This window comes from Notamacropus eugenii, chromosome 1 (assembly GCF_028372415.1).
Source record: "Notamacropus eugenii isolate mMacEug1 chromosome 1, mMacEug1.pri_v2, whole genome shotgun sequence".
Lineage (NCBI taxonomy): Eukaryota > Metazoa > Chordata > Mammalia > Diprotodontia > Macropodidae > Notamacropus > Notamacropus eugenii.
In genome coordinates, this window is record NC_092872.1 from 82,137,710 (window position 1) to 82,149,265 (window position 11,556).

At 42.5% G+C, this 11,556-nt stretch overlaps 1 protein-coding gene across 1 annotated transcript; it reads right to left on the reverse strand.

Moving 5' to 3' along the window:
- Positions 1-1,627: 1,627 nt before the first annotated feature.
- LOC140504258 (uncharacterized) lies at positions 1,628-10,318 on the reverse strand. Its single transcript, XM_072609038.1, has 5 exons — positions 10,213-10,318; positions 9,309-9,505; positions 7,469-7,558; positions 6,286-6,412; positions 1,628-3,484 (listed from the first exon to the last, which is right to left on the reverse strand). The coding sequence occupies exons 1-5, from the start codon at positions 10,316-10,318 to the stop codon at positions 2,187-2,189; spliced, it is 1,818 nt and encodes a 605-aa protein (XP_072465139.1). The 3' UTR covers positions 1,628-2,186.
- Between the last annotated feature and the right edge of the window lie 1,238 nt (positions 10,319-11,556).

Here is an 11,556-nt window from a genome sequence, read left to right on the forward strand (position 1 = left end):
AGCTCCTTATAAGTTGGCCCCACACTACCTTTACAACAGGCCTGCACAACCTGCAGTCCGCCAAAGGATTTTGGGCAACCCATGAAAAATGTAGATGTTTTCCTCAACATTTTTTTGTAGGCTACCCCAAATCCTTTGGCAGGCTGCAGGTTGTGCAGGCTTACTTTACAATTATTAACCATTATTACACCCATTAGTCCAAACTGGACTTGTTAATTGTCAATTTCTCAACTCCATGCCTTTGCACTGGCAGTCCAACCAACCTGTAATGTACCCCCTCCTCTCATCAATCTCTTGGAATCTCTGATTTCCTTCAAGAATTAGCTCAATACATTCCCCGTGAAGCTTTTCATGGTTGCACCAGCTTCTAGGCCCTTCCCTCCCAAGATAACCATGTTTACTTTGTGTATGTATAAATCTGTTATATCCTTTAGAATGTAAACTTCTGAAGGCAGAGAATTGTAATGCTGCCTTTTGTATTTTCAGTTCCTGGCATGATGCCTGATGTAGAGTAGGTACTTCATAATTACTGAATGATTGACTTTCATTTATGTTTTATAGACTATTTCATTAGAATCAATAGGACTTTTCTTACAACATAGCTCCCACTAACTTAGCCTGTCATGTATTCAAGGCAATCCTCAACCTTATAATTGTACTTGGTATATTATAATGGCACACAAAATAATTCTCTTTAACCCAATTTTGCTACATTCTCTGTATCAGAGTAAAAGAGAACTCCATATCTATACCAAACAACTAATATATATTACTGATGATATACAGCTTAAAGAAAAAGACCATAGGAAAAATGAGATCCTAGAATTAATCAATATAGATTATACTTGAGCACAAAAAGGGGAAGCGTGGAAGCCCAGTCACTGAGGCCTCATGATGTAACAAGTGTTGAGTATTGCAAAGCAAGAGGATTGTGGAATATTTTTGGTTTCGTAATAAGCCAGTACTGACTCCTTCCTGAAAACAGTACCCTGACATTTTGATTGTATTTCCTCATCTTTTCACTGTTACTATGTTTACTGGAAATTATTTTGCTAACATGACTAAGAGGAAATTTCCACACATTCTGTCCAATTTTGAGATTCTGTGAATATAACAATGGAACACATACTTTGGTTTTTGACACAGCAATATAGTAACATTGACAGAGATGGGTGTAGGTTACCTTTGAGAAAAAAATCTCAGAACCTCAACCAGCAACAAAGAAAAAAGATTACATAATGAAATGAAGCAAGGAAGGGGTTTTTTCTCCCAGTCAAGGACAGTCAACTGTCTGCCATGATATATATCATATATATGTGTGTTTATATATACATATATAATATACATAACACACGTGTACATACACACGTTTTATATGTATAAAAATAGACACTATCAGGCTGGAGAAATGACTTGCAGATGGTATCTGGAACAGAACCACAGCATAAAATGGCACAACTAGCAAAGGCCAACAGTAGAAACAAGAGCAAACAAAGGGTTTCCTCAAAGCCTGCTGGACACATTAGCCTAATTGTCCTAGGTGTAAACTATTATTTGTTCTTGCCACTCAAAAGGTCTAATAGTACAAGGAAAAATGTATACAAACTCCAAGACTCTGAAAGTCAAAAACTGTTCAAACAAAAGAGATTTATTGAGGACCTATTATATGTAAAGGCACTGATTTGGCTGATATTGATGTGGTTGTGACAAGTAATAAAACTTCAACTCAGTAAACAGAACTCATGCCTAGCTTTTGCCTTTTTAAAAAAAACCTTTACATTTTAGCTTTTCTGTTTTTGCGACTCTGAACTCTAATGAAACACATTCTTGTTTGAAGTGGGAATAAAAGTGCAATCTTGGAAATAGCTTTAATTTCTACAAAGGCTGTCTCCTATCCTTAGTAACTTTTAATATTGCTCATTTCAGAATCTAATCTAACGTCTGGTCCTCTTATCACAAAATTTCACCTGCTGAGTTTCATGAGTACTTGTTTTCAAGCACTTTAAATAGCAAAACCATCACACAAAAAAGCAAGCTAAAAAACTTTGATTAAAACCAGAAAACTATAAATGCTGCAATACTACCACATTTTTCCCCCTCCGGAGGGCCTAAGTCTTGCCAAAATTTGTGATGTGGTACACTAGTTCCCAAAGATGTTAAAGATAACCAAAATACTGCAGACTGCCTCACAAGCTACGTAAGTTCTCCCGTATGTGGATCTTTCTATGCCGAATGAGATGTGAGTTCCGACTGAAGTTTTTCCCACAGCTGGCACAATGATAAGGTTTCTCTCCTGTGTGGAGTCTCTGATGAATAATGAAGTCAGAATTTTTATAAAAACTTTTATCACATGAAGAACACTGATAGCGTCTCTTTCCTGTGTAGGTTCCCTCATGAATAAGGTAAGAATTCAGCCTGAAACTTTTTTGACATGTGGGATACTTATTAACTTTTTCTCTTGAGTGGAGTCCCTGGTGAGTAATAAAGTCTGATCTCCAACTGAAGCTTTTCCCACACTTATTACAGCAATAGGGCTTCTCTTTCTTGTGCATCTTTTGATGCTGCACAAACTCAGTATATAAAGCAAATGTTTTCTCACATTCATTACATTTATGGATTTTCTCTCCCATATGGGTAATTTCATGTCGAGAAAGATGTGAACTACGGCGGAAAATTTTCCCACAGTCAACACACTTATAAGGTTTCTCTCCCGTATGAGTTCTCTTGTGAGTAACAAGATTTGATCTCTGACTGAAGCTTCTTCCACATTCTAAACACTTGAAGGGTCTCTCTCCAGTATGAATACGCTGATGAGTGGTAAGATCTGAGTTCCTACCGAAACTTCTCTCACACAAGAGACATTTATAGGGCTTCCCACCTGTGTGAACTTTCTGATGATGCAACATTTGGAAGTTCCAAGTGAAGCTTTCCCCACATTGGTCACATTTATAGGGCTTCTCTCTTGTATGGATAGTCTCATGACGGATAAGATGCGCACTTCGGCGAAAAGTTTTCCCACAGTGAGCACACTGATGTGGCCTATCAGCCAGGTGAATTTTAACATGAGTAGAAAGGGTAGATCTTTGAGTAAAAGTCTTCCCACAATTAGCACATTCATGAGGCTTTTCTCCTGTGTGGATTCTCTGGTGTGAAATAAGTTGTGAGCTCTTAGTGAAGCTTTTACCACATTCGTGACAGCTATAGGCTGCTGCTACACTCAGCTCTGGGAGGTAAATATCCCTTTCAGAAAGTATTATGTTTTCTATGCACTGAGATAATTCTCTTAATGGAGATGGATTGTCAATGGTAACTAAAAGGCTTATAAATCTCTTTTCTTGGGATAAACCTAGTCTTCTCCCTTCAGGTCTTCTTGCTTCATCTATAGTCATTTTTCCCAGCTCAGAAATTAAAGTGGCAGACACTTCCAGAGGTCCTATACTCTCTGTATTTTCCTGCTGAAGAGTCTCCTCTCTGTTTTCATCTCCTGCTAAGACAAAGTGAGAAATTTCAGGTATAATTATTTCTCTGGATGAAGAAAATAGAAGCTACAAATTACAAGACTGGTAAATAATACACAATCAATGTAAATAAACCAAAGAAGCAAGGATAAAGGGTAAAAATTCATGACATTAACCTTTTTCATCCTTCTGGGCTAAGGCTGACAAATTAATTCAAGAGAAATCTCAAGAAAAACTTGTGGTAAAAGAAAATTTAATGAAAAGGCCTTCTATGGGGGACAGCTAGGTGGTGTAGTGAACAGAGAACCAAGGCTGCTGGAGTCGGGCGAACTCAAGTTCAAATCTAGCCTCAGACACCTGAAACTTACTAGCTGTGTGACCCCAGGCTAGTCACTTAAAACAAAAAAAACAAAAACAAACAAACAAAAAAGGTCTTGTATCTAATCTTAACCATAAAGGTGAATCCATAGAAATGTACTGAGGAGATCCAGTGATTCATGAGCCCAACAAAGCTTGTGGGGTGAGTTAAAATTGTATCTTGTTCTGGTCCCCCTAAAAGTCCTCCTTCTAGTCAATACAGTAATTAAGTAGTCAGTGTAAGGAAGCCAGTAATCGTAGCTGGCATAAAGTAATGATAGCAAGAACTAAGATTGCAAAGAGCAACCTAGGAGTCACGTACAGACTACCCCAAAGGTCAAAGGAGTGTAATCTGCAAACTGTATCATATATTAACCAAAATTCTGAAAATGTGCTAAATCAGGGGAATTAACTAGGTGTGGGGTCAGGCCTTTTGGTCCTATAATATGTAAACCTTAGATACGTCCCAGACTAGTAGAATACCAAATGGTTCTGAGATGACACAGATATGTTGACTTTGAAATATTACAGATAACTTTGAGAATGTTAATGACCTAACCCCAAGGTTGCACAGATAAGAGTTAGTCTCCACCCCCTCCATCCCCAGTTAAAACCATATAAAAATGAGACCTCCAATGCCTATTTCTCCTTATGCCCAAATATTCTTCCATTTTCATCTGTTCATGATGCCAAGCGTTCGCAACTCTAATTCATGGTTATGTGACTCTTTGTACCTCTCCCCTCCCCATTCTCTTCCTCATGCCTGCCCTCCTCCATCCACCACCCTATCCTCATCCCCAGACCACCTGCCTCTTTACTCTGCCGTTTTTGCCACTAGTCTCTGTACTTCCTTCTGTGCCTTATCAAAGTGTGATTGCTGCCTCACTTTCCACTGGCATCATAGTAACCAAAGAACTGGATGTACCTGTCCCCATTTTATAATTCCATAAACTAATTAGCAATTTATAAGGAATATGGATAATGCTTGCTATTATAATAGAAGAAAACAGGAAATATTCCACTAACAGACTTGACTGAACTAAAAGAATTAGTTGGTTCCTCAGCTCTTAGGATCTCCTTATTTTTACCACTAAAATTCCAACACGGAACTGAGAAGTACATATATAAAAAAGAAACTTCTCCATAAATGATAAGTTTCTCCCTTTTTAATGGGTAGTACTCCATCTAAATAAAGTTTTGCCAACTAGTACAGCATGTAGTATAATGACTTGAACTTTGCTACCACTCAAATTATTTGTCAATAAAGATTTGCAATAATTCCACTAAGACAACACACCAGCAATGTAAAGGGGTGGCAACCATACTCTTCTAGGAAAGGGGAAGAACCCTGATGTTAAAGCCCAATCATCAAATATACGAAGAGCTACTAGCCAGATGATGATGACTGATTTTTCTCCATTATCACTGAGAAACATTTAAGAAAAAAACAGGCTGAAATTGCAGTAGAATTAAGAGGTTTGCCACAATTAAGAACTTGTTGACTGTCATTGTCATGAGACATGGCTTTCACGATGAACTTTTCTTCGGGTGTTTCTTAGACTAATCTCTCTGCTTCAGCACAGTAGGCAAATAAGCTAAGTTGTTGTTGTTGGGTTTGACTTGCAGTTGACTTTGATTTGAGTGAGGGACGGCTGTGCAAGGTCACCGGCCTCACTTTCTCATCCAGAGCCATCTGGGTCCAGTGGCCTGATATTCATTAGGACTACTGGAAATGGCCCAGGATGCACTGAGAAACCCTGGCCCTTTCAGGATAAGGTCTTATCACCATCTCACTTTGAGTGAGGTACACCCATTCAATGAACATGCTTCAAGTTACACAAGGGATAGCTCCATTAATTAAAAAAAAAAAAACCAAAAAACTGGGAGGGGAAGACCCTCAGGGTTCCTGGGTAAAAGAGAAACAATTACCATTCCTTGTCATTCTAATCTCAAATGAAAACAACATAAAGGAAAACAAATTCAAATCACAGAAGAAAACATTTACATTAGCCAAAAGAAAACATTTCCTAGCTGTTAAGAGTTATTAAACACTAGAACAAATTATTGAAAGTTATAAAATAGCTTTCCTTGGAAGTCAGGAAGAAAAGGACAATCAACGAAATGAAATGTTTTTAGTTTAGACAAAATCTTCTTTGGAGACAAAAGGTTGAAATAGAGAAATTCTAAAATTTTAGCTATGATTCTAAATAAAATATGAAATATAAACAGAAATAAATCAAGAAGACAAGATATTAGATAGTCAGCTTGTTTATCCCCTTAACCACATAGAATATTAGCTTTTTCTCTGCAGCCAAATATGAAGAGGAAAGAGTGCACATTCTTTCAAAAACCAACTGTTTGAAGGCCACTTAGAGAGCTTTCTTATTGAATAAGGTCAGAATAGTAAAGGCACTAAAACAGAAGAAAAAAATGGAAAGAAGGGGGTAAGAAGTCACTTCCAAATCTTTACCCAGTGGAATCACATCCATGAAACTGTCTTGCTTGATGTCCGAGTAGAGTTCCTTCTGAATGGGGTGAAGATTAATGCACTCCTCTTGGGAAAAATACACAGCGAGATCCTCAACGACCACCAGTCCCTGAAACCATGCAAGAAACTCATTCAGCACTTCACCATAAATTCTAAAAGGATGGAAGGAAATCATCTGGAGGCAAAAACATATTATTGCTTGTCCTTCATTCTCAAAGAGGACCATGACATAAGGAAGATGATGCCATGACTTACACAAATGAAATGAATTTAAGTGAGGGAGGGTTGCGCAAAGTCACTTTCTACTCCAGAGCCATCTGGATCCAGTGCAGGCAAAGGGAATGACACAGAAATAAGCCAACATCTCCTCTGAGAAATGATTTATGGAAATGTCTTTAATAAGTGTTTTAATTCCTCTTAATTTACAAATATATCCTTCTTGCCTCAGAGGGTAATCCCTTATAAGTCTCTGTATTTTTCAGATTTGTCATTTCTAACATTCCATTACATTCACGTACAATTTATTCATCTGTTTTCCAAACAATGGTATTTATTTTATTTCTAGTTCTTTGCTACCATAAAAAGGGCTACTATAAATATTTTAGTGTAATTGGGATCTTTGTTTATACCTTTGACCTCCTTGAGACATTATGCCTGGCAGTAGGATTTCTGGATCAAAACCCATGAACACTTTCATCACTTCCACAGTATAAACTGCTTTCCAAAATACCTGGATGTCTTCAGAAATCCACATATGAATCAGTATATTTGTCTTTCCACAACCCCTGCAACAATGACTATTCTCTACTTCTGTCATCTCAGCCAATGTGCTGAGTATGAAGTGAAACCTCTGAGTCGTTTTCTTTTGCACAGCTGTTATAATTATTGATTCGGAATGCTATTTTACATGGTTATTAACAGTTGCAATTCTTTTGGGAATTATTTGTTCATATCCTTGGCCCACTTTTCCATTGAGGAATGGATTATTATATTTGTGGTAGGTTATCTACATATCTTGGATATCAGACAGCAGTTGCTTTCATCAGAAAAAGTGGAAAGTGAATTTTCAGTATATGTAGGCAGGCAAGGCTTTGTAGGAAAAGAGAAAGGAGGAAGCAAAGAAGCACTCAAGACCTTGGATGGCATAAGGGGAATCAAGGCTCACCTGGGATTCCAGTGCACGAAGAGCCACCACCATTTCCTGGTCTTCGGTTGGTTCTTGAATGCCCTTCATGAACAAGGTGGGAATCCCAAGCTATAGGAAGAGAAAGAGGTCATAAGACATTACCCACATCCTAGGGATTATGTATCCTCAGGGCTGTAGCATGAAGAATCCAAATACGTAAATGACTGGCAACAAGAGCTTCAGAGTGAAGAACACCCATTCATTCTGGTGCCAAAGAAAGCCCCTTTATCTTGTTCTCATCCTCTCTTATCAACAGCAAGATCACAGAGAGCTTTGTTAATTCTCACTGTTCCATCCCAGACAAAGACCTTTTTTTAAGAGAACAGGCACAGGTTGCCTGGACTATTACTGCAAATAGCCTCCTACTTAATCTCCCAAGCTCTAAAGTCTTCCTTATACAGTCCAGGCCTGCCAATTATTAAGGAACAGGCTGACCATGCTAAAGGGATCTGGAAGTCTTAGGGACTCCCTATAGCCTTTAGGATAAAAGACAAAAATTCACTATTTGGCATTAAAGACCTTCACAATCAGCCTCGAGGCATACAGATTCACAGCATATACACTCCCCGTACTGTAAAACTGTCCTACTTGCCAGTTAGAATACTGGAATGACTATAATACAATTCCTCCTGACTGCTGCCTGGAATCCCCAGCTCCTAAATGCTACCACCTTCTACAAGAAGTCATTCCTGATCCTCCCTCTCCCCCACCTCCGAATTACTTTAAATACATCCAGTATTGATATCACTAAGTAAATACTGGCACTCCCAGCTGCCCCTGCCCTAACAGAGAGCAGGAGCTGTTTGGGTTTTGTCTTTTGTAAACCCAAGGCCCAGCAGAGTTTTGGTCACACAGCATGCTGCCTTCTGTCCTTCCTTGCCAAAGAAGACCAGGCCATCAGAGACAGGATGACACGACTTGCACTGGACTTTGCTTTGAGTGAGGGAGGGCTGTGCAGGTCACCAGCCTCACTTCTCCTCCGGAGTCATCTGAATCCATCAGGATGACTGGAGATGACCCAGGATGGGGCAGTTGGGGTTAAGTGACTCGCCCAAGGTCACACAGCTGGTGAGTGTCACGGGTGGGAGGTGCCATTTGCACTCAGGTCCTCCTGCCTCCTGCACTGTGCTCTCTCCACCGCACCCCCTAGCTGCCCCTGGTCACACAGCAGAGGCTCACTGAATGAAGTTCTACCCCTTCCACACGCCCGGGTGGCAGTGTGAGCCCCTGGCCAGGGCAGTAATACCAGCTAACATTCAGGGAGCCGTCAGGACGTGCCGGGCACCGCACCGAGCACAACCCTTATCTCACTGGATCCCGACGGAGGTGTGAGCATCCCCCGCCCAGGGCCGCGCGTCCGGCTGCAGGTCAGCTGTCTCCACGGCCTCCACCACAAGGCCGCCCCCGGGAACCGGGCCCCCCAGGAACCGGATCCCCTGGGAACCGGACCCCGGGGCACAGCGGGGTCCCGAGCACTCCTCTCCTTCCTCCTACCGAACCCGGGTCTATCAGAGAATCGGGCTCCGGGCCCCCTCTCCGTCCGCCCCGGGGCGGTCCCGGTGCCCGCGCTCGGCCCTCGCGCCCGGGCTCGTCTCCGCGGGTCCGGGGCGCGGGGTGGGGGAGGGGAGCCAGCCCAGCCCACGCTCTCGGTTTTGGCCTTTTAGGTCGGACGAAGGGAAGGTTTTTGGATTCCCTTCTCGGCCCCCCCCCCCCCCCCGCCTCCACGGTGGGGTCGGGCAGCGGCCAGTCCCTCCCAGCGCCGAGGGGGGAAACGGAGGCAGGAGACGCGGGACGCTGCAGGGCCCGGCTCCCCGCTCACCGCCTGCGGGAGCCAGTCGCCGGCGATCCGCCGCCTAGCCGGGGTCTCGGGGACCGAGCCGGAGGAAGCGGAAGCGGCTAGGATTGGAAGGCGCGACGTACCTGGACTACAAATCCCAGGGTGCACCGCGTCCTCCCCCGCACCCCCCCCCCCCCCCCCCCCCCCCGCCTTGGCTGCATCTGCGTCAGTTTCTTCGGCTGTAAAATGGGGCTGGAGTTGTTGTGAGGGTCATCTGTGTAACACGTGCCTGGCGCCTAGTAAGGGTCAACGTCAGCACTTCCTCCCCTCCCCCTAACGTCAGGCGCCGTCGGATGTCGGAGAGGGATTCCTAGGCGGGAATCCCGTTTGTGGATGACGTTACTCTGATGACGTCATCTGTCTCGTGATAACCACTCAGGAGAGTCTGGGCTATGAGACCCGTGGAGGACCATCCCAGATGTGTGCATCCAGAGGGGCCGGACTGCTGCTGCAGATGCTGTGCCTTGTAATCGTCCTAGATGTGTCCTTTACAAAGGGCCCCTTTGGAAAGTGCAAGCATTCTACGCCTGCAGCTGTGTGTCTGCTTGTGCTGTGTAGGGCACAAGGATTGAAAGGGGAGGGGGCACAGGAGGGGCAACACCTGGCATAGAGAGGAGGAGGCTGGGAATAAAGTGGGACTTCAGAGAAATAAATGGGCAGAAAGGGTGGAGCTGGTCATGCAGCAAGAGTGAGGTATCCTTATGGCACACTTATGTCTGAAGGAAGCAAGGAAAGCTCCCAGAATGTCCTCTGGTGAACCCTCTGTGGTGAATTTATGGGAGAACGTGAACAGGGGTAGCGCAGTGTGGACAGACACGATGAAATGGGAAATATCGGCCCTCTTGAGATCACAGATAGTATTTGAGGCTGTGTTATATTCCCTCACCTCCATCCCCCAGTAGAATGTAATGTCCTGATGCCCGTATGGCAAAAGTTGGGGCAGGGAAATTGTGCTTGACTGAATAAATGCCCTCTATCTTTGTCCTCTCCATGCTATTGTTAAGTAAACCTCTTCGTTGAGTTATCAAGACAGTCTACAAGCATCTCCCATTTGGTTGCAGTCCCACACCTACACTGCTGGACCAGCTTGTGTAAGGCCTGGAACAGAACAGAAGACTATCTAATTCAATCTCTTTATTTTACATAAGAGACCCCAGGATGTCAAGTAATTTGTCCAAAGTTGTATTTGCCCAGAGTAGGAAAAGGCAGAATGTATTCACATTTTTCACATTGTACCATACTGTCTCTGTCCCTGTCAGGGCTGTTGTGAGTTAAACATTATGTAATAATGAGTCCATCTGATCATAGATTTAGAGCTAGAAAGGACCTTAGAGCTCATCTAGTACAAACCTCTCCCCCCATTTTTCTTGTAATTGGGGTTAAGTGACTTACCCAGGGTCACACAGTTAGAAAGAATTTGAGATCAGATTTGAACTCAGGTCCTCCTGACTCCAAGACTGGTGTTCTAGCCACTGCACTGCCTAGCTGTCCCTAACCCACTTATTTTACAAATGAGGCTGAGGCCCAAAGAGGTTAAATGACTTTCCCCAGACATATAGGTGTTATATATGATGTAGCTAGGGTGCTCATTGATGCCAAATCCAATGTTCTTTCCCTTCACTAAATCACTGGGAATTCAGAGAGAGAGAGAAGTCCCTATGGCCTAGGAGCTATCAGGGAAAGCTTTCTTAATGGATGGGATTAAATGACTGGGTCCTTCTCTTTTACCTTATACCCATTGATACTTTAGGTGAAATATAAATTTCAAAATTTATGGAGAGAGCCTGGAATAAATTTTAATCCTAAACAAGATTTAGGGCAGTGATTTGTTCAAAAAAGTGCCATATTCAGTGAATACTGGTTAATGATAAACCCAGAGAACAAAAGGTCTCCTGCTCTCAAGACTTTTCTGGGGAACCCAAGTCTTCATCATTAGGCTGGTTGGGGCAAAGTTTTTCAAATATCCCAGTAAGCTGTGACACATGTTTCTTGTGGTAGAGAGAAAGATATGAAGGATATAAGATACTGAAGAACAACTAGGTAAAGGAAGACTGTTGGGAAATGTAATCAAGGTGAACAGTCAGGTGAAGTCAACAAGTACTTTCTATGTACCTAGCACTGGGTATTGAGAAGAAGACTGGAATAGATAACTGGTTCACCTGGTTTTTGGAGGTCACAAGTTCCCTATTTAACTTGTAACTGGTACTAGGTTAGAGTAAAATTGGGTCTA